The sequence below is a fragment of the Bos grunniens genome, chromosome 13 (assembly GCF_055505025.1).
Source record: "Bos grunniens cultivar Pamir isolate PY7600 chromosome 13, Bosgru_T2T1.0, whole genome shotgun sequence".
NCBI lineage: Eukaryota > Metazoa > Chordata > Mammalia > Artiodactyla > Bovidae > Bos > Bos grunniens.
The window spans coordinates 11,059,012-11,082,724 of record NC_141177.1 but is presented as its reverse complement, the minus strand read 5'-3'; the positions used below and the strand labels follow the sequence as shown (position 1 = coordinate 11,082,724).

Below are 23,713 nucleotides of genomic sequence, written 5' to 3'. Positions count from 1 at the left end.
GTTTTTTTAATATTTAGTCTTAAGCCAGTTCTTTCACTCTCCTCCTTCTGCCTCATCAAGAGGCTCTTTAGTTTCTCTTTGCTTTCTGCCATAAGAATAGTATTATCTGCGTATCTGATGTTGTTGATGTTTCTCCTGCCTATCTTGATTCCAGCTTGTAACTCATCCAGCCCGGCATTTCTCATGATGTTCTCAGAATATAGGTTAAACAAACAGGGTAACAGCAGACAGCTCTGTCGTACCCTTTCTCGATCTTAAACCAATCAATTGTTCCATACAGGGTTCTAACTATTGCTTCTTTACCTGCATACAGGTTTCTTGGGAGACAGGTAAGATGATCTGGTATTCCCATCTCTCTAAGAGCTTTCCACAGTTTGTCATGATCCACACAATCAAAGGCTTTAGTGTCGTTGATGAAACAGAGATAGATATTTTTCTGAAATTCCCTTGCTTTCTTTATAATCCAGCAAATGTTAGCAATTTGATCTCTAGTTCCTCTTCCTTTTCTAAACCCAGCTTGGACATCCAGAAGTTCTTGGTTTGCATAATGGTATAGCCCAGCATGCAAGATTTTAAGCATGACCTTACTAGCATGGGAGATGAGTGCGATTGTCCAATGCACTCAGTACCAATTTGGTACTGCCTTTCTTGGGAATTGGGGTGAGAGCTGACCTTTTCTAGTCCTGTGGCCACTGCTGAGTCTTCCAGATTTGCTGACATAATTAATGCAAAACCTTGATGGCATCATCCTTTAGGGATCTGAATAGTTCTACTGGAATTCCATTGCATCCACTAGCTTTATTAACAGCAGTGCTTCTTAAGGCCCATTTGACTTTGCACTCCAGAGTGTCTGGCTCTGGGCGACTAACCACACCATTGTAGTAATCCGGTTCATTACGATCTTTTTTATACAGTTCTTCCGTGTATTCTTTCCATCTCATCTTGATCTCTTCAGTGTCCACTAGGTCTCTACCATTTTTATCCTTTATTGTGCCCATCTTTTGGCAGAATCCTCCCTTGATGTTTCCAATTTTCCTGGAGAAATCTCGAGTCTTCCCCTTTTGTTGTTTTTTTCTGTTATTAAGCACTGTTCATTGAAGAAGCCCTTTTTGTCTCTTCTAGCTATCCTTTGAAATTGTGCATTTCATTGGATTTATCTTTCCCTCTCTCCCTTGCTTTTCGCTTCTCTTCATTCTTCCACTATTTGTAATGCCTCCTCAGGTAACCCCTTTGTCTTCCTGCTTTTCTTCTTCTTTGGGATGGTTTTGTTTACCGTCTCCTGTACAATATTATGGACCTCTGTCCACAGTTCTTCAGGCACACTGTCAACTAGATCTAGTCCCTTGAATCTATTTGTTACCTCTACTGCGAATTCATCTGGGATTTGATTTAAGTCATGCCTGGCTGGCCTAGTATTTTTCCCTGATTTTCTTTAGTTTAAGCCTGAATTTTGCAATGAGAAGCTGATGATCTAATCCACAGTCAGCTCCAGGTCTTGTTTTTGCTGACTGTATACAGCTTCTCCATCTTCGACTAAAAAGAATGGCACTGAAACATGTATAATATCATATATGAAATGAATCACCAGTCCAGGTTCAATGCAGGATACAGGATACTTGGGGCTGGTACACTGGGATGACCCAGAGGGATGCTACGGGGAGGGACGTGGAAAGGGGGTTCAGGATGGGGAACACGTGTACACCTGTGGCAGATTTATGTTGATGTATGGCAAAACCAATACAATATTGTAAAGTAATTAGCCTCCAATTAAAATAAATAAATTTATATAAAAAAGAATGTAATAAATTTGATTTTGATACTGACCATTTGGTGATGAACATGTATATCATCTCTTGTGCTGTTGAAAAAGGGTATTTGCTTGACTAGTGCATTTTCTTGGCAGAATTCCAAAAATTTGGAATTCTAATTCCAAGAAGATGACTAATTCCAAGTTAGTCTCCTGCCATAACTCCACTCAAATCCTACCCATCCCATCCCTCAATGACCTCATCCAACAAATATTTATTATTGTTAATAATAATAACAAATATTATTTTACCACGAACCAGATATTGTAATGGGCTTGAACTGCCCTAGCTATTTTTTTATACTTTGTTGGAGTATAGTTGATTTACAAAGTTGTCTTAGTTTCATATATACGGCAAAGTGTATCAGTTATACATACACATGTACATGTGTATGTATATCTTTCTTTAGATTCTTTTCCCATACAAACCATTGCAGAGTATTAAGTAGAATTCCCTGTGCTATTCAGTAGGTTCTTGTTAGTTATCTATTCTATATATAGTAATGTGCATATGTCAGTTCCAATCTCCCAATTTATCCCTCCCCACTCCATCTCCTGATAACCATAAATTTGTTTTCTACATCTGTGACTCTACTTTTGTTTTGCAAATAAATTCATTTGTATCCTTTAAAAAATAATATTCCACATATAAGTGATATCATGATATTTGTCTTTCTGTGTCTGACTTACTTCACTCAATATGACAATCTCTCCATCTATCCATGTTGCTGCAAATGCACTATTTTGTTCTTTTTTATGGCTAAGTAATATTCCATTGTGTATATGTACCACATCTTCTTTATCCATTCATCTGGTGATGAACGTTTCATTTGCTTATATCCTGGCTATTGTAAATAGTGCAGCTATGAACACAGGGTTCAGTTCAGTTGCTCAGTCATGTCCGACTCTCTGTGACCCCATGGACTGCAGCACGCTAGGCTTCCCTGTCCATCACCAACTCCCAGAGCCTACTCAAACTCATGTCTATTGAGTCAGTGATGCCATCCACCCATCTCATCCTCTGTTGTCCCCTTCTCCTCTTGCCTTCTATCTTTCCCAGCACCAGGGTCTTTTCCAATGAGTCAGTTCTTCGCATCAGGCAGCCAAAGTATTGGAGTTTCAGCTTCAACATAGGGTTGCATTTATCTTTTTTAATTATGGTTTTCATTGGGTATATGGCCAGGAGTGGGATTCCTGGGTCATATGGTAGTTTTATTTTTACATTTTTAAGGACCCTCCATACTGTTCTCCATAGTAGCTGTATCAATTTATATTCCCACCAACAGTGTAAGAGGGTTGCCTTTCTCTATAACCTCTCTAGCATTTATTGTTTATAGGTTTTTTAATGATGGCCATTCTGACCAATGTGAGGTGAAATCTCAACGTCGTTTTGATTTGCGTTTCACTAATGTTAATAATTAGTGATATTGAGCATCTTTTCATGTGCTTTCTGGCCATCTGCATGTCTTCTTTGCAGAAATGTCTGTTTCAATCTCTGCCCATTTTCTGACTGGATTATTTCTTTTTTTGACATTGAGCTGCATGAGCTGTTTGTATATTTTGGAGATTAATTCCTTGTCAGTTGCTTCATTTGCAAATATTTTCTCCCATTCTGAGGGTTGCCTTTTTGCTTTCTTTCTGTTTTCCTTTGCTGTGCAAAGGCTTTTAAGTTTAATTAGATCCCATTTGTTTATTTTTGTTTTATTTTTATTACTGTAGGAGGTGGATCAAAAAAGATCTTGCTGCAATTTACATCAAATAGTGTTCTGCCTATGTTTTTCCCCCAAGAGTGTTAGAGTTTCCTGTCTTACATTTTGATCTTTAGTCCATTTTGAGTTTATTCTATGTATTGTGTTAGTGTTCTAATTTCATCTTTTTATGTGGAGCTATGCATTTATTGAAGAGCCTGTTTTCCCTCCATTACATATTCTTGCCTCTTTTGTCATAGACAGGTGACCACAGGTCACCATCATATTCACCAGTACCTTAAGTGTCCTTCATCGGTTCTGGAATATTCCCAGTCATTATCTCTTCAGTTATTCCTCTGCTTCATTCTCACTCTTCACCCTCCAGTCTGTTGATTAAAGAGATGTCCATTTTTTCCTCAGTTTTTCCTCTATGTCTTGAAACTTCTCTTTCATGTTTTCTCAGATCCATCTTGCATTTCACATATAACTCTTCTCCTAGGTCTAATCACTCTCAGAGCATAGGAAAGGAAGAATGATTTTCCAGGCTAACATAACCTTGGTGCTGAAACCCAATAAGAGCAGTGTGAAAAGGAAAATCATAGGCCCATCCCACTCGTGAACTAGATGCAAAAATCCTAAACACAATATCAGCGATCAAAACTTAATAATGGATAAAATAGTAATGCATTACAGCCAAGTAGGGTCCAATGCAGAAATACAAGGTTGCTTTCGCATTAGGAAAACCAAGTGTAGCAATTTACCATATTTAACTGAATTAAAGGAGAAAAGGCTCATTTGAGCCTTTCAGTAGATGCAAGAGAAAAGAATTCAATAAAATTAAAAATTGATGCCTAATTGAAAGAAGAAGGAATACAATTAACCTGTTATAGAATACCTATAAGAATCTATGGCAAACATTTTGCATGCTGGGTCACTTCAGTCATGTCCAATTCTTTGCAACCCCAGGGACTATAGCCTGCCAGGCTCCTTTGTCCATGGGATTCTCCAGGCAAGAATACTGGAGTGGGTTGCCATGCCCTCTTCCTCCTCCTTGCCATGCCTTCCCTACTCAGGGATCATGCCGCCTGAATTGGCAGGCAGGTTCTTTACCACTAGCACCACCTGGGTGCTTAGTGATAAAATATTGAGATACTTAAGGAAAGAAAGCAAGTATGTCCACTCTTACCATTTCTATTTAGCATTGTACTGGAGCTTCCTGGTCAGTGCAATGAGGTGGGGAAGATGAACAAATAATGTTTGGAGAGAAAAGTGTCCAGTGTGGCTCCTGGGGGAATAGTTTGTGCTCCTGGGGGAATGTTTGTACCATTTACCGAGATGAGAAGACCAAGAGAGGACGCAGATGGGGACACCCAAGAGAAAGTCATCCAGCTGCCCTGGAAGACCACCAGGTATGGAGCCAGGATACTTCAGCTCCACTCCTGGCTCGTCTACCAACCCTGCACAAGCCACTTTCCTCCAGGACCTGAGCTCTTCCATCTGTAAAATGGGTGGATGTAGACAGATGGATTCATGGTGGGCTACAGTGGCCAGATCTGGTGGGAAAACAGAAAAACAGGTGAACAGGTGGTGGCCCCACTCTCCAGGAGGGCAGGTTTCTGTATACAGACTGTCCAGTAGGAGGAAGCACCCACTGCAGATGGGTCAGGAGTCTGACTGCATCATCTTGACTGTGTGCCTTGCAGAGGGACCATCCCCTGTCTGCTTTGCTAAGGGGTGTTCATTGTGGCTATCACTGGTGCTGTCAAGCCTGTTCTGCAGTTGTACAACATTGACCCGCAACAACCTGCCCTTTTGATATTTTAGACCTTCAACAGCCAGAACGAGAGCAACGAAGACTATGAGATCCCCCCAATAACACCTCCCAACCTCCCCGAGCCATCCCTTCTGCACCTGGGGGACCACGAAGCCGGCTACCACTCGCTGTGCCACGGCCTCACGCCCAACGGACTGCTCCCTGCTTACTCCTACCAGGCCATGGACCTCCCAGCCATCATGGTGTCCAACATGCTGGCCCAGGACAGCCACCTGCTATCAGGCCAGCTGCCCACGGTGAGTCCCTGTTACCTGCCACGGTTCCTGCTGGGTTACGGCAAGGAAGAGAGGACCCTCTGCTCAGGTGCAGGGTCTGGGCTGTGTCGGTCACTTGCATGGGGGTCCGCAGAATATGGGGGGTGGGCATGGAGGGAAGTTTGTGTTCTCATGCTACTTGTTTCTGAAGCTCTGTTTATAATATATTGATATTATTTGTTTTATTTTTATTTTTAATAGTATAGTCTCACCTTGTAAAGGCTTTATTGAAGGAGAATTCCCTGGTTTCCCAGTGGTTAGAGCTCCATGCTTCCACTGCAGGGGGTCTGGGTCCAGTTCCTGGTTGGGGGACCAAGATCCTACAAGCTACCTGGCACGGTCAAAAAAAAGGCTTTATTGAAATTGAAATATTGTTCACCTACTATGAAATTCACCTATTTAAAGTATACGGTTCAGTAGCTTTTAGAATATTCACAGAGCTGTGTGACCATCAACACAAGCTATTTTAGAACCTTTTCATCACCCCACGAAGAAACCTTATACCCTTTAGTCATCACTCCCAACCCCACCCCCATCTCTAGCCCTAGGCAACCACTAATCTACTTTCTGTCTCTGTATAGTTGCCTCTTCTGCACATTTCATATAAGTGGAATCATATTATTTAAAAAATATTGTGTCTTGCTTAAGCTGGGAGGGAAGAGGGTGGTGACTGACTTAGAGTTTTGAGGATAGGAAGGACTTTGGCAGGCAGACCAGCACAGGAACAGGACCTTCCAGGCCAAGAACAGCGTGTACAAAAGCAAGAAGCAGGAGGCTCGTGTTGTGCCCAGGTGTGGCATGTGGGTCGCTCTTACTGGGCTGGAGAGGAAGAACATGGAATTGCATAGGAAGAGAGGACATGAAAGAATTAGTAGGGCCTGGATCATAAGGATCCTGAGTCCCGTGCTGAGCAAGGTTTGAGTTTTCAGCATGAATGAATGACTGGTTTGAACAATCAAGACCTATAGAAAGACAGTAGAGAATTCTTTTGTATAATGAGGAAAATCTCCTTAATTCTAGTACTTCTAGAATTCTAGTACTTCTTCTGAATGACTGGGGTATATGTTTCTTTTTGCTTTTTCCTTTACAATTAATATTATATTGATAGTCACACCTCTTAACTTCATTCTTAAGTGACAAGAATAAAATTCAAAGAAGCTGATGCAGAAAAAAAAAAAAAGACTGAAATATCTAGGTATTGAGGGCTGGACAGAGGGTTTCAGGCATGGCTGGATCCAGGAACTCCAGCAATATCATTAGTATCATCCACACAGCAGGCACGACGGCTACCGGCAGCCAGAATCTTCTCTGATGTCTCTGGTAGGTGGTGGTGTGAGTCTTCCAAGGAGGACCATGACACCATGGGTGGACCAACCGCTGTATCTAGGAGGAAAACAGTCCTTGATTTTGTCAGAAACACACCTGTGGGAGGGCAGGAGGGATTGCTAAATTGATTTCTATAAGAATCACATGATGTTGGATGGATCCTGTTTATCCCTACCAAGGCTGTTCAGAGGTCACAGCCAAATTTGTGGCCCAGTTCTACCTGATGTCTAAGACCTTCATTTACACTGTTTATCATCCACCAATCTTGACTATATTCTATTTATTTATTGTTTACTCTTATTACCACCAAATCTCCTTGCTTAAAAAGAAAAAGAAGAACAACCTGGCATACTCTGTGTATTTTCAAGAGCCACGTCACTTTTATTTTTGTGAAACTAGGTGAGACGTAGATGAGAGACAGGGAGAGCAGGAGGAAGCCAATTCAAGGCCCACATTTTCTACTGTTCACTAAAGTGCTCAGTGGAAATTGCTGCTCCATTTCTTGAAAAAGGAGCCCATCAATAATGCAGACCCTCAGCTTCCTCTTCTCTCTCGGAGACCTGCAGATTCCACAGTGTATGGTTTTAATTCCATTTTGTTACAATGCTTTTGCCTTAGCTGCTTGCCCAGCTAATTTCCTAGCAAAAACTTCACAACTCCAGACGGTCCCGGTTCGGGATTTGTGGTAACCCAGGCGAGTGCACGGCCTGGCTGACATCTCTGTCGTGTACCCTGGGGAGGCCCGTGGATGCAGGCGTGCGTCTGCCTGGGGTTCTTGGTCACAGTGTCACTGGCCTGGGATGCTAGTCTTCAGCAGACACAGTGTCGGGTAGTGGTTAGTGCATAGGCTCTGGCATCCCACAGACCAGTGCTAACCCCGGCCCCACATCCGGAGCTTCAATCCTCTTTTCTTACAGTGACGGGTATCTGAGATAATGTATGTAAAGTCTCAGCAAATGTCTGGCAGAGAGTAAACAATCAGGGAATATTTGCTATTGTTATTATTAGTCATAAAAATGAATTCCCACTGTAACGAGTGGCAGTGTTTTCCGCAAGTCTCACTTACCTAAAGGAACAGTCTCCAGATACTCGCAGGTACCTTGGTAGGATCACCTGGTTATAAGAGCTCTGATCATTGCAAAGGAGATTATCTGTTTATCAGGATGACCCCCTGATCCCTTCGCCTAGGAAACGCCTTTGTTGGGCTTAGTCCAGATAGGCACTTTGGAGCCATTTTCCAGATTCCTTTAAAACTAGTGCATGTTTAAGATGCTTCACAAGTTCAGATCGCTTTAATTCTTTCATTAGTGAGAGTTATCAACGGTTCACTGGGTTTTCTATTCCCTCGTTATGAAATGAAAGGTAAGCCAAACTATTTTACCCAGAGGAAGGCTGCCAAACCAAGTGGGAAACCAATTAAGAACACGTCCATCCATTGGGACCATATGCTAAAAAGACAGTTGTTTTTAAAAGATGTTTAAAAAATATTTTTATTTATTTATTTTCGGTTGTGCTGGGTCTTCCTTGCTGTGCAGGCTTTTCGCTAGTTGCAGCGAGCGGGGTCTGCTGTCTAGCTGAGGTGCACGGGTTTCTCATCGCAGTGGCTTCTCTTGTAGAGCACAGGCTCTAGAGTGTGGGCTCAGTAGCTGCAGTGCTCGGGTTTAGTTGCACTATAGTATGTGAGATCTTCCCAGACTAGGGATTGAATCTGTGTCTCCTGCATTGGCATCAGAGGTAAAGAATCCGCCTGCCAATGCAGGAGATGCTAGAGACGCAGTTTGGATCCGTGGGTCAGGAAGATCCCCTGGAGTAGGAAATGGCAACCCACTCCAGTATTCTTGCCTGAAAAATCCCATAGACAGAGGAGCCTGGTGGGCTACAGACCATGGGATCGCAAAGAGTCGGACCCAACTGAGCGCTCACACATTTGCATGCACACTCCTCCATTGGCAGTCAGATTCATTACCACTGAGCCACCAGGGAAGCCCAACAATTGTTTTAAATTTGTCTGAGCTGAAGCTTGAAGGTGTGTGTGTGTGTGAGTGTGTGTGGACATGCATGCTATGTGGGTGATGTTGGAGTTTGTGTCAGACCCCCAAGATGTGAAGCACCACGCAGGGAGGTTTACAAACATTGTCTCACATAACACTCCCAAGTTCCAAGTGAGGCAGGAACGACTGCGGTAAGGAAACGGAGACTCAGAGCAGGTAGGTGATTGTTAGTTTCCTGCGGCTGCTGTAACAATTGTCACAAACTGTGGCTTAAAAACAACAGAAATTTATACTCTCACAGCTCTAGAAGATGGAGGTCCAAAATCTGTATCATTGGACTGAGAAACGTGTCGGGAGGGGTGACCTTCCTCCGGGGTCTCTGGGAAAGAATCCATCTTGTGCTTCTCCAGCTTTCTGTGGTCGCCGGCTGTCCTTGGCTTGTGGCTACATCACTCCAGTCTCTGTCTGTCATCACATCGCCTTCTCTTCTGTCAGTGAAATCTCCCTCTGCCTTTCTTATAAGGATGCTTAGGGACTTACAACATATAGGGTTAATCCAGGATCATCTCCCCATCCCAAGAGCCTTAACTTTTAATTACATCTGCAAAGACTCTTCCCCCCCCCCAAGTACAGAACCATTTACAGGTTCCAGGGATTAGAATCTGATATCTTAAAGGGGCCACTTTTGGGCTTAACCACAGTAATCAGTCTTGATTAAGAGCCAGCTAAGTACCAGACATTGTTCTGAGCTCTGGACCTACAAGATGCCCTTGAGGAACAACCAGTGCAGGTAGAAAGACAGGTGAGGAGCCCACTTCTGAACATGTAATAAATCCTCTGATAGAATCAGTGCATGTTGCTCTGTGCACCTAGAAGAGGTACCTGGCCAACTAAGAGTTTACATGCTGCAACAAAGATCCCATGTGCTGCAATTAAGACCTGATGCAGCCTAATTAATTAATTAAAATCACAAAGAGGAGGCACCTGGCTCAGATGTGAGGTTACTGCTTCCTAGGGGAAGTGATAACCTGACCCTAGTATTAATAGTTTATGTACTTTATGAATGAATGAGTATAACATAGTTATTAAGTCCCCAAACCAGAATTCACTCCCAGCTCTGTCCCCTACCATGTACCTCACAGTTTTTAGCAGCTGCCCAAGGGGTGGAGCAGCTTGGCCACAGGGCCACTGGGGGCACAGAAGATGGCCCAATGACGAGGTGCCCTCTGCATAGGCTGCGATGTGTCAAGGAAGTGGTCCCTGGAGCAGTGGCATTTGACACTAAGGCATTTGACAGCCCTCTCATTAATGCCAGGCCCTCTTGGCTCTGATGCCAGAGGTCACCAGTTCCTTTTGGTCCCCTGCCCAGCCCGCATGGTCTCCCAGCTTGTGTGGGAGTTGGTTCTTCAGTTTTAAAGGTATGGCTGTCGGCAGGAGGCCTGTACAATATTGGCTTCAGGCTTCTTTTACAAAATTAAATATGCTCAAGGCTTCTCCCTCAACTTCAGCATCTTAACTGATTAAACATTCATTTCCAAGACAAAAAGAGTCAATTTAGTATGAAAGATATATTTTGCCAGTTTAATTTAAAGCGCTGCACCTCCATCTGACCCCTATTTTCATAACTCAATAATTTTATCCTGTGTTGATTGTCTCATTTTGAGAGAGATATTGTGTGTATAAATCAGTTTCTAAAATACCCAAAGAAACTAGAAGAGTGGAATTTATTAAACAGCCTCTGTTAAGTCTGAAATAATTTATTTTGGAGTCGTCCTTGGGAAATGTTTGAGCTCACCGTCCTGGCTTACGCAGGAGAGGAATTATCCTGGGAAGGGACAAAGCCTGATGCTCCTAGATAAGTTCTCAGGGAACCTGCTCCTTTTGCAAGACCAGAGGAACTCCTTGGAGAGCCTTGAACAGGTGGAGATGGGCCACGATGGGAAATGAGTTCTGGCAAAAGCAGCCACAGGTCCTGGTGATTTGGGTAATCTGGGGTCTCCCTAAGATGAGCGCTGGTCATTGGCCATCCGCTAGGTCACTGGAACTTTGTGGTCCAGTCGTGGGCTTCAGTGAGCACAAGAGTGGCACACAGGCATCATTCAAACATTCTCCTCCAGCACTGACTCTTCTCTACTGCTTTCTCCGGGGATTTGAGTAAGTAACTTCTCTCCCAGCCTCAGTTTTCTTTCCCATCGACAGAATGGAGACTGGAATTCTAGATCTGGTGAACTCGCAGATAGGAAAATGGGAGTGACTGCTTTGTCAGCTGTGACACACTGAATAAGCATATGGGTTTGGGGTTGGATAGACTCCCCCTACAGTGACCACCACACATGCCACTGGCCGGGGGGCTCGAGCCTCATCAACTTGGACTCACATCCTGAGTGCTGGACTGGTAGTTTTATACTGTCCATGTTCTAGGTCCTTGTCCCAAAGCATCGTGCCAAGACTGGACTTTCTCCCTGCACAGAGAGGGCTGGGGGCATACCGAGTGAAGGATCTTTCCTGGCTGGAATCCTAGGATAGGCCGAGGGAGAGGGCTGAGCAGTTTCGCAGTTGCACTTCACCCCCTCGCCTTAGAGGTGGTTCCCATGAGACAGCTTGCAGCCCTGGCTGAGGTTCCAGAGCCTGAAGGCAGGGCTCAGAGCTTGGGGGCAGGCTCTGTGTGTTGACCCAGGGAGGGGAGGTCCTTCATATTCATCTCCCCATCACCTTCCCCCTTCTCTTCCTATTCTCACTCTTCCCCTCCAATCTCCTGTTCCTCCCCTCCTCCCATCCCTGACTCACTCCTCTTCCACCCAGAAGACCTGATCTCCCTCTAGATGATTCTCACAAATTGACATGCAAGAGGTCCTGTCTGGAGTCTGAGATAAAGGGACCAAAGGCCCCAAACCTTTGATCCTCTGGATTTCTGAGCCGCAGGGCCAGTGGAAACCCATCACCCTGTCCAACCTATTAATTTGATTGCTCTTAGTGCATAAATTGGTTTTTGTTTTGTTTTACAATTGTTATCAGTTGGTTTTTGCTGTGTAACAAAACTACCCCAACACTTAATGGCTTAAACCCCAACACTTAGTAGCTTAAAGCAAACAATGAACTTTTTCTATTTCCTGTTCTTTTGTGGAACAGCAAGGTAGTTCTTTTGACCTGGACTGGCTTGGCTGGTTTCTGGGGTCAGCTTGCAGCTTGGCTGGAGCTGCATGGCCTTGGATGGTCTTGTTCACAACTTGGCAGTTGGCTGGGTCTGTGCAGGTTATGTGGCCACAGGTGACCTGGGCTTGTTCACATGGCGATGGTGATAGGGCTCCTGAGAGCATCAAGAAAAAGAGGCTCTGACATGCAACCACTTTTCAAACCTCTGCTTGCATCACATGTTTTAATGTTCCTTTGGCCAAAGCAAGTCGTATGGCCAAGCCCAGAAGTAGACCCCAAAGAGAGAAATGGCTGAGTGACGTTGCAGAAAGGTATAGATGCAGCAAGGGCAGGAATTTGTGGCCATTTGTGTGTGTGTGTTTCTTGATGTTTAGTATTATCCAGCAGTTGTAAGACCTTGTAGCTAGATGGTAAAGAATCTGCCTGTATTGCAGGATACCTGGGTTCGATCCCTGGGCCGGGAAGATCCCCTGGAGAAGGGAATGGCAGCCCAACCCCCTCCAGTATTCTTACCTGGAGAATTCCATGGACAGAGGACCCTTGCGGGTTATAGTCCTTGGGGTTGTAAAGAGTCAGACATGACTGAGCGACTAACACACACACAAGTTCCCGTAAGATAAGTAACATTACCTAAATTTTACAGATGAAAAAAAAAACTGAGGCATGGGGGGATTAACTCCTTGCTCTGAGTCACAGGGTGGAGAATAACAAATGGTAGAACTGGGTTTTGAACTTAGGTTGGCCTAACCCCAGAGCCCATGCTCCTAACTGCTGGGTAATGTGTGTGTGTGTGTGTGTGTGTGTGTGTGTGTGTGTTTGTCATTCAGTTGTCTGACCCTTTGCAACCCCGTGGACTATAACCCTCAAGGCTCCCCTGTCCATGGAATTCTCCAGGCAAGAATATTGGAGTGGGTTGCCACTCCCTTCTCCAAGGGATCTTCCTGACCCAGGGATCGAACCACGGTCTCCTGCATTGCAGGCAGATTCTTTACCATCTGAGCTACATCTTATGGGAACTTAAGAGAATTCAGTGATCAGATGTAGGCATGTCCCCAGTGCCTGGCACACAGTGGACATTCAGTAAATGTAAGCCACTCTATTTGTTCATTTTACTGATACAGTTTGGGTATCTCTATTGGTCCAGCCTGACCTGCCTGGGGTTGGCTTTGCTGGAGGTGTCATCAGACTCGCCAATGCTCACCAATCCAAGAAGTGGGTGTTGGGGAAGGCAGATCAGAGGGTGGGGTGGCTGTGGGTGGGGAGTGGACCCCAGCTGGGGGTGGACAGGGGATGGGCATGGTCATTAAACCAGGACCTCAGTCAAGGCTCAGAGCTTGACAGCAACAGAAAAGTGTCAGTTCTCCTGCTTGCCAATAAAGAGAAAGACCTGAACTCAACTCTTCTTGGCTATGTGACCTGGAGAAGGATCCATCTTCTGGTAAAAGCAGGGCATCCATCACCGATTCGATGGACCTGAGTTTGAGCAAACTCTAGGAGTTGGTGATGGACAGGGAAGCCTGGCATGCTGCAGCCCATGAGGTTGCAAAGAGTCAGATATGACTTGGTGACTGAACAACAACAAGGGCATCCATAGGGCTTCTGTAGCTGAGCTTCTCCTGGCTGCCATGTTTTTGGCTAATTTCCTTCTGGGGAGTGGGAGTCGGGATATTTATCTCCCAAATGGACCTCTGAGAATCCTACGCAGGGTGGCAGTAGACCAGAGGTTCAGAGGTTCCTTTTTATTCTACAGAGTCTGGATGAAACTCACTCCCCCTGTTTTTTAGAGGCAGTAAGCGAAAGAAATATGTCTTTTTACATTTTATAAAACTCAGAAAAATGGCTTTAAACAGCTTTTGCTCTCCTGCTATAATTATTTATTTTCAAACACTCCTGCAGGGGACTGCTCCGTTTTCTTATCCTGCACTCCTTTTTCTCATAAATGAACCATCACTCCAATAAATCATTATGAAAACAGAGACTAACACCGGCTCTGAAAGGTTGAAAGATTTATGTAACACATTTATGTTTCCCATTTTCTCATTCTGGTACTCGGCTGCAAAAGCTAAGCTAATAAAAGCTGCTATTAATATTTCTTGTTGCCTAGCAACCCCAGAGCGGGAGTAATAGCTTCAGCTAGAAAAATAGATGACCGATAAGGAAAAATTCAATTCTTTTATTATCTCAGGGGGAAATGGCCTTTTACTGGAACATTATGATGTACGAGTGTGAAGTTGAACACAAAAGATTTTTGTGTGTGTTTGTTTTTCTATTTTTAATGAACATTATTTTACCTCCACTGACTCTTTCAGGGCACTTTTGTTTTCTTTTGCACTCTGCACCTCCCTCCATCCCTCATGCTTAATTTAGTAGCTATAGTAGTTAAGAACCTGTCGGCGTATTTTAGTTTAAAAGTGGGTTTTGCAAAGGTTTATAACGCAGTCATAAAAATGCAGTCCCTGTTAAAACTCAGGCCAGTGATAAGCCAATACACAGGCTGGTTCTCTGCAAACAGGCTCACGTTCTATTGAGAGATAAGACTCGTGGTTTTCTCTAAGAGAAAGGTCAGAAAAGAACAAAATGTGTTCTTTTCTGTGTCCTAGTTTTCTTTGGAACCCGGGGAAGCTGTTTCTTTTGAGAAGGGTTTGCTCTGAAGTTTGAGATATGTTCAAAGTTGGAAAAGATAGGGCTATTTATTGAGCACCTGCTGTGTACAGATGTAGTACCACTGCCTTTTCCCAAAAACCCTCTAAAGTAGGTACCACTATTATCCCCATTTTTCAGATCCAGAAACTGAGGCTTAGAGAAGTCAAGGAGTCAGCCCAAGGTAGCATGATGCCGTGATGTTCCGCTCCTTGATGTTTAGTATGGCATTTCTCAACTTCGCCCAACCAGCATTGGTGGAGGGATTGTTTTCTGTTGTGGAGGGCTGTTCTGTGCATTGTAGGATGTCTAGCATCCCTGGCTTCCTTTCACTATTCCTGGCCTCTAGGAACAATCCCCAGTCAAAAATTTTAAAATAGCTCCTCTCATGGCCAGATATTCCCTGCGAACAAAATCACCCCTGATTGAGCACCACTGCATGCCATCCCCTCTACTTGGACTCCTCTTCCCCCTTGTCAACCTGGTGGTCTCCTATTCCTGCCTTAGGACCCGATTCAGAAGTCATTTTCTCTCAGAGGCTCTCTGGATCCTTTGAGCTGGATGTAGGGAGAGGCAGGTGAGGCATTTGCTTCCATCACAAGATTTAAGGGCATGTGCCAAAACTCAGGAATCAAGACAAGTCCTTTTTTTATACAGCATTTTTAAAAGGCAGAATTGCCACCAAAAATATGATGAATCGTGTATCAAAAATTTAAATAAAGGTAGTATCTGACTAAATTCCTGGAAATATGTGGTTGTCCATTCAGATGCCTTCCGCACCACCAGCCCGGCACGGCCTGAAGGCTGGGTCTGTGCTTTATGCTTTGCTCTGCACTAGCATCTAACAAAGGGCCTGGCTTGCAGATAATATTCAGTCTCTGTTTATTGATGGAATAAACAGGAGGAGAGGTTACTTGTCCAAGGTCCCACAGTGAAAATAAGGGTAGAGATGGAATTCGGACCCAAGTCTCTGCCTCGAAGCCCAGTGCCTTCTGCACCCTTCAGGCTGTGTATGGAGTGAATCAAGTTTGCCTACAGGGTGGTATCTAAGTCACAGGGGACTAAAAGATGCAATGGGATGCTCCCAGCCTGGGGGAGGGGGAAAGGGAACAGCAGCTGTGATTTCAGCTTGGTGTCCACTTGGCTCTCCGGGTGGCTGACTTAAGCAGCCACCAGCCCTGTGCCAGGCAAGAGGCAGCAGCTCACTGATGTAGAGCTTCTCCTAGAACAGAACCATGACGATGAGCCTCCGGGAGCACTACTAATGCTCCCCACAGTCATGGATTCTATATCTTGGCCTTTGGAGGGCAAGGAATACTCCTCATTTGACCCCCATTTACTCTAGCTGGGGCTTCCTTGGTGACTCAGATGGTAAAGAAATTGCCTGCAATGCGAGAGACCCAGGTTCAATCCCTGGGTCAGGAAGATCCCCTGAAAGAAGGCATGGCAACCCACTCCAGTATTCTTGCCTGGAGAACTCCTTAGACAGAGGAGCCTGGTGGGCTACAGTCCATGGGGTCGCAAAGAGTCAGACATGACTTACCAGCTAACACGTTCACTTTCCTCTAGGTGAGCTTTTCTAAATGTGTGGATCCTGTGCTTAGTTGCTCAGTCGTGTCCGACTCTTCATGACCCCGTGGACTGTAGCCCACCAGGCTCATCTGTAATCTGCTAACATTTATTAAAACATTTACTATGTGCTCAACATCCACTTAAAGCCCTTTATATTTATCTCATTTAGTCCTTCGTCCTGAGAAGGAGGTACTATTATTATTGCCATTTTGCAGATGAGAAAACAGAGGCACAGAGAGAAAAACCACCTGGCTACACAACCACCAAATGGTGGTGCTCAGATTTGAAACCCAGGTGCTGGCTCCCCTGCCTGTGAACTCAGTATCCACCCTGTACAGCCTTCACGTGAATTAATGAATGAGCAAGGGGGTGAGCGAGCCAGGCCTGAGACCCACTTTAACTGACTCTGAGTCAAGCCATTCACGTTCACAGGTAACCACAGCATGAAGCGTGAGGTGCTAGTTCGGAATGAGGAGCAGATGAGTACTAACAAGCTCAGAGGAGAGAGGTAGCAGAGAGCACTTCCTGGAGGTGGCATCCTAGGGGCTGGGCCTTTGGAACCAGACAACAGCAGCAGATGCCTAGGAGAAGGAAATTTCACACCTGCCTGGACTTCCGTGTTCAGACCCAATTGCCACCTGTTCCACTGGGATTCACAAAACGATTGTGAGGTTTTATTAATAGATCACTTGAGCGCCCTCTAGTGTCCACCCTCTGCCAGGCTCCCAGTCAGAGGTGTGACCCTCTGGCCCAGAAGGGTGCAAGGGCCACCAGGCATTTACTTCCAGTCTGGGCCAGATGCCCAGTGTGGCAGAGTACCTCTCCCTCTGAGACCTGCTCCCGAGTCACGAGGGAAAACTCACAGAAAATCTCAGCAACATTCGTCAGCTGCAGCTTCGATATTACCCAATATAATGGCTCTTTCCTCCTAGTGCATATTCAGTACCACGTTTGGGAAAATGAGCTTTTAATGTACCATCAGCATTGCTGAGAAACCATCTCTGGCTCCGCAGAATGTCTGGAGCACATAAAACTTGAGATCTATTGGAGTCATTTTTCCCCGGCTCTGCTGGATAATGAAAAGTCAGTCAGTCCCCTGCCCTCTTTCTCTCGTCTTGCGGCTTTGTCCATTTAGTACTCGGAGTCTTTATAAAACGTGACAAGACAAATAAAACTCATCAAAATATTAAGGCTCCAGAGGAGAGCATCGCTGTATTACTATTGAGGCCAAGGTGTCCTGGGGGAGGTTTCGGCACACTGGCTGGTCTGGGCTGTGGCCCCAGCTGTGGTAGTGGCAGCCTGGGGTCCAACCAGTAGCACTTAACAGGGAGTCTGGAGTCCTGGGGTTCCTCCTCTGCCCTGGTGTGTGACCTTGGGCATTACTCCTCCTCTCCAAGCCTCAAGTAAGATGGAGCTGATGCTGTTTACCCTGCCCCTCGCCCCCCGCCCACCCAGAGTGGCTGTGAGAACCAACTGTACTGTTGGATAATCCTGATGCTTAGCTTTGTGTGGGATGTAACAGGTGTCTGATACAGGTTTGTTGAATGACTGAGTGAGTGAGTGGGTGAGTGAATGAATGAAAAATAAATGGTGCCGAGGCAAACCCTTCACAAACTGTAGAGCGCTGCCTACACTATTGCTGGTAAGTAAGCCAGATGGGGACTCTATTTCTATTTTCTATTCTATTGAAAATAGTCTATTTCATCTTATGGCCCACCTTACCTAACCCTACCATCAACTTTGGAGGGAGACAGAGTTAATCTCACTTACAGGTATATCCCTGTTGACAAGCGGCTTGTCCAGAGACACACAGCCAGGAAGTGGTGGAGGCAGGATAGGAACCTTCTTCCCTTGACCCCAAGTTTTGTGCCCTCAACACTGCACAGAAGCATCCTTTGCCCAGCCTGTGGTCGGAGTTCTCACCGGACACAGAGATAGGGTCGGGGGGGGCGGGCAAAAACATTGGCTATTTCTCGAGACTCTTGGTAGCAAGAAAAAAGTATTTAGACCTTGTCATTGGGTTGTGTTGGTTGGATGAAATTTTGGGCCCCAAGATACTGGAGCCCTGAGGAATCCCTTCCGAATAAGCCATTGCTAGTTATTAGAAGAAGGCGATGGCACCCCACTCCAGTACTCTTGCCTGGAAAATCCCATGGATGGAGGAGCCTGGTAGGCTGCAGTCCATGGTGTCGCTAAGAGTCGGATACGACTGAGCGACTTCACTTACACTTTTCACTTTCCTGCACTGGAGAAGGAAATGGCAACCCACTCCAGTGTTCTTGCCTGGAGAATCCCAGGGGCGGGGGAGCCTGGTGGGCTGACGTCTATGGGGTCACACAGAGTCGGACACGACTGAAGTGACTTAGCAGCAGCAGCAGTTCTTAGTATCACCCCGGCACTGGTAGAAAGACCTGGAAGCAGGAAACCTGGGTTCATGGCCCATCTCTCCACCGCTGATGGATGATAGAACACAATCCCTTTCCTCCCAGCCATACTTTCTTCATGTGTTGAATGGACCAACCCCAAAGAGAGCTGTGGAGAGGATCAAGAGAGACAACATCTCCAAAGTGTGTCATGAATGGGCCCCGCAGGGGGCTGTTGTCAGTGGGGCTGTTGTCAGTGGGGCTGTTGTCAATGGTTGGGGGGTGGGGGTCTAGAGGAACTCCGAGGTCAGATGTATGATTGGCTGTGTGACCTCAGCCATCCACTCACCCTCTCTGTGCTGCAGTTTCCTCACAGGATTGTTGTGAAGAGTAAATGAGATATTCCAGATGGTGTCCAGATCTGTGCTAGAGGGAGGTCTGCTTGGTTCCGTAGGGAGCTCTCAAGCATGAAGCAGACCACTGGGTGCGGTGTGATCAGGCATTGGTCACAGGCCAGGCTGGGTGGAGCTTGTGCATAACTTCCTAGGCAAGATGGTTCCCACTGGCCAAGGGCAGTTCTTAGAGAAGGAGGCAGCTGGGAACCTTTGGCAGCCAACACTCCCAAGAATCGATCTCTATGGGCCTCCGGCAGTATTGCCATCAAAAATGAGATCATGGCTCAGTGGGTAAAGAATCCACCTGCAATGCAGGAGAATACAGGAGATGTGGGTTCAATCCTGATTCCCTGGAGGAGGAAATGGCAACCCACTCCAGTATTCTTGCCTGAGAAATCCCATGGACAGAGGAGCTTAATGGGCTATAGCTCATGGGGTCGCAAAGAGTCGGACCCGACTTAGCAATTAAACAACAAGGCCTGCAGGATCCTGGGACGTTAAGGGATGTAGATTCTCAGGCCCCACCCAAACCTCTCAACCTTTGTTAACCAGTCCCCCAGGAGATAGTGATCCAGCCCAGAGCCTCTGGATGGCCGTCAGCCTCAGCTGAGTCCTGGTTTCCGTTGTTTTAGGACCCTCGGAACTGTCCCTTGTGTTTCTGTCTGCCTTGAGAATTTCATCACACCTGTGACAGTTGCAAACCCTTTATCCCAGAGAATGCAGAGGATCCACACGTGTAACTTCTGACTCCTCCCAGCCCCTCCTGCCTCCTTTTGGCTAGGCCTCGAAGCAGACACCCTGGCCAGGGAACCATCCGCCCCCTGGGATCAGAAGGACTCCAGGCCACGTCTCCTTAGATTGTGAGGCTTCACAGGGAATTGTGTACCAAGGGCCTATGCAGAATTAGAAGCAAAATGTCGTAGGCGGGTAAAGAAAGGGAACCCCGGGCAGGGGATGTCACTGGGACTTCTGTATGACCAAGAGGCAGGGTCTGGGGGACAGTGCGGTGCTTGAGGAAGGGTGATCAGGGCAGCCTGTTCTTGGAAATCACGAGAGGACTGAGTATGAGGAGTTGGACACTCAAGCAGACACTGCAGTGCTGGCCGCAGCTGGACCCGATGAACTGGGCTTTGGTTAAGGGCGCAAGGTGACAGCAAAGCATGGGCCTCCTGCCCGAGATCCTGGGCCCAAAGGGTCAAGCCGAGATGGTCACTCCCCCACCCCACAAAACTCCTTGCTTGGGAACCCCGGACCTCCGGCCCCTCTGCCTTAGCACGTAAGAGTCCTCCTCTCCACCCCTTTCACCTGCCTCTGTATTTGACATGTTCTTACTTGCTGTGCCCTGCTGGGAGAAGCAGACTAACTCCAGCCAGCAGATTGGCTGAGCCCTTCTCTGCATGTCCCCCCACCCCCACCGTTGCAACCTTGGTCACAGTGGTGTATCTTCTCCTAACTCTATGCCCCAGCACATGGCTGAAGCCTGCCGCCCCCGCAGGTGTCCACAGCACAAGTGACCAATGGCCGGCCAATGACACTAAAAACAAAGCTGTCCTCTGGGATAGAGGCTTAGCCTCTACTGCCACCCCTCACCCTGGACACTTGCATTGTGTCTTTCTGCCCCTGACCACTGCCCTGCTGAAAGGGGGGGGGTACTTTGCAAAAATTAATATCTCTGACTTTGGACTTCCAGGGACCTGGATTTAAATCTGAGTTCCTGGGACTTCTCCAACAGTCCAGTGGTTAAGACTCCACTGCAGGGGAAGTTTAATACCTGATTCAGGAACTAAGATCCCAAGTGCCCACCCCCCTGGCAAAAAATCTGAGTTCCTTCAGTTGCTTGCCGTGTTGAACAAGTTATTCACATACTCTGATCATTAGTTTTCTTATGCATAAAATGGATATATTAATAACCCTTACCTTATGGGCTTGTTTTGAAAATTAAATGTTATAATGCTTATAAAATGCTCAGCATGGTAGCCATAAATATGCTATTATTTGTCTCTAAGCACTTCGTGTATAAGCTGCCTGTTTTTTTTTTTCCTCTCTGCCAACCCACATGGAGCACTCTGTATCCTTCCTAGTTTCCCCCCAAAAATCTACCTACCAAAGTATGGGTGGACAAAGTTACTTCCCTGGGGACCTTCTCGGCAGGGGGGTCTCCATCACAGACAGTTGACACAGGCCTGTGCTCCCAAGTCCCCTCTTTCCCACACTGACACTGTGATGACTTGTCTGTCTCATCTCTGCCCTCATGGCATGCGTGTCCTGTGTCACAATCCTCTTGATTCTCTCAGACCATAATCCCCCCAGTTTCAGCATATGCCCCTAGACCTACGGATCCAGACATACCTCTGAGCTCAACTTCAAGAAGATTCCTCCGTTAATAGGACCTGTCTTCCTTGGGGGTTAGTTCAGGGCCCCTTTGGTTTGAACTGAGCATCCTTGGGTCCACCCTCCACCCTGAGCAAGGTGCATTTTATACCCCTTCTCAGTGTATATAAATATATAAATATACTGGTATATTTCTCAGTGCAGTACAGTCAAACAGGGACAGTTTGCTCCCAGAGAGGGATTCTGGTTGGCAGTAGTTCAAGTGCCCCAAGCAGCAGCCCTGGATGGGATGGGACATGGAAGAGGTTTGTTGAGGAGGGAGAAAAAGAAGGCAGGAAGTGGGGGGTGGGGAGGTGGAATTCCAGACCGTGATACCAGAATTCTACATCCATAGAAGGAAGACAAGAAAGAAGGAGGGAAGGAAAGTGGGGTGGCCTGTGGAAAGCGTGGCCGTGGCAAGGGCACATTCATGGAGACAGAAGAGCACAGCTGGGCCCTCAGAGCATTTCCGTGGCCAGCAGAGTCCACACAGACCTACTTCTCCACACAGGCGAGGGAATGGCATCTCCATGGTTGCCTGGACCTCTGTTCCTATAGGAAATGTAGTGGAACTCATGACAGCCTGCCTTGCTGGGAACTGTGATCAGTCCTTATCCTCCCGGGCCGGCCTCGGCTAAGTTCCCGTCCCCTTCAGCTATCACCCCCGCCGATCTGGCGACTTAACATGTGTTACCTGCTCCCAGGAGCTCTGTGTCCCTGACACTCATACACTTCTCAAGTTCAGGTCACCACACCTGTCCACGTACAGTCACGGTGGGGAAGGAGATGGCAGGAAGGGGTCACCTCCTTGCCCCCACGGGGCAGCCCTCTGGCCTCCCACCAGTCATGGCCAGTTCCTCCTGCCCTGATGGCAGAGTTCTCCTCTCTCATCCACAACCCCAGACGTAAGAAGCCCAAAGGGTCCTGAGAGCAGCCAGGACCTCCTGTGTCCTCTGGCAGGTACCAGCTTCTCCAGCTCGGCAGAGCCCAGCATTGCTGGGTCAGGGTAATCCCCTCGTGGGTCATGGGGAGTGATGAGGAGGAGGGGCGCTCCTGCTTCCACGCCTGGGTTCCTCAGCCCACGTGTACTGCAGTCAACCATGTGGAGGCCTCCAGTTGAATGCAAATACCACGACTTCAGGGTTAGCGCCCCATCTTCCCAGAGCATTATCTCTAAGCTTGCGCTTCCTCTGCCTCTGGAGAAGGCCATCCCTGCGTTCTAGAGGCCAGATGCTGGCCTGATAAGTGAGGTGAGCCATAATCCTGTGGTGACAGTTCCATCCCGTGCCTGTGTCTTTGTGAGGTGGGCCCCCTGGTGGGATGCTACGCCAGGTGTGAGTCCATGCCTGCGGACCAGGCTTTCCGTCCATCCCCAGAGAGTGGTGCCGGCTGAGGCGGGCTTTTCCTCCTCGTCACAGCCAGGCGTGTGAATTGAGGCAGGGGCACTGGTGCACCCGTGTTTTGTGCATGATTTGTGGTCTGCTAGCTCCCTTTTGACCGACTCATGCCCTCTGGTTCCTGCTTGGGTTTGATCCTGGATATACTTCTTTATTTTGGAATTTCATTATATCTACAGGTTAAAGTGGGGAGATTTTATATCAATATACTCGTGAGTTGTCCCCTTCAGAAACAATGTGTATCTCCATTTATTTAAATAATTTTTGCTCTATAGCTGTATATATATAAATCCATACATACAGATCTAACATATTCCATATACACTTGTTTTTTTAGAATTGTATATTTTTGCATTGCTATCGTGGTTAGGACTTCTTGATTATGTTTTCTGTTTTTGTGTGTGTGAGAGTAAATAAGAAATCAGTGTATCTTTTATGTTTAGTTTTATGTGGCTGTCTCAAATTCTAATTTTTTAAAAATTTGAGGTTTTCTAGAAATGTTATCACATCTACAAAGAAGAAGCTTTTCCATCTTCTTTGTTGTTGTAACTCATCTCTCATCTCTTTTTGTTGCATTGCATTGGGTCAAACTTTCACTTAATAGGGACGATATCAGTGACCAGTGATCTTTACTTTCTCCCTCAATTTAATGCGAATTAGATTCCCCCTTGGCAGGACTTCCTGGTGGTCCAGTGGCTAAGACTCCTCTCTAAGCTCTCCCAGTGCGGGCGGTCCAGGTTCAGTCTCTGGTCAGGGACCCAGATCCAACATGCCGCAACTAGGACCAGTGCAGCCAAATACATTCTAAAATATGAAAGAAATTCACCTTGGCGTAAAGTCAGTTTTCTTTAGCATACTTTAAAAGACATTTCTAATCTTTGAGCTCACTCATGATTTTTGTTGAGTTTTATCACATGCCTCGA

The 23,713-nt window shown here is 46.3% G+C and overlaps 1 protein-coding gene across 8 annotated transcripts in view; it reads left to right on the top strand.

Annotated features, from left to right (window-relative positions):
• The window catches only part of TOX2 (TOX high mobility group box family member 2), a 155,541-nt gene that overhangs the window by 96,969 nt on the left and 34,859 nt on the right, over positions 1–23,713 (top strand). For all 8 annotated transcript variants that reach the window (XM_086331708.1, XM_086331709.1, XM_086331707.1 and 5 more), the window contains one exon: positions 5,320–5,565. In XM_086331708.1, coding sequence (XP_086187834.1) covers positions 5,320–5,565 — 246 coding nt within the window. The remainder of the gene's footprint in view (positions 1–5,319; positions 5,566–23,713) is intronic.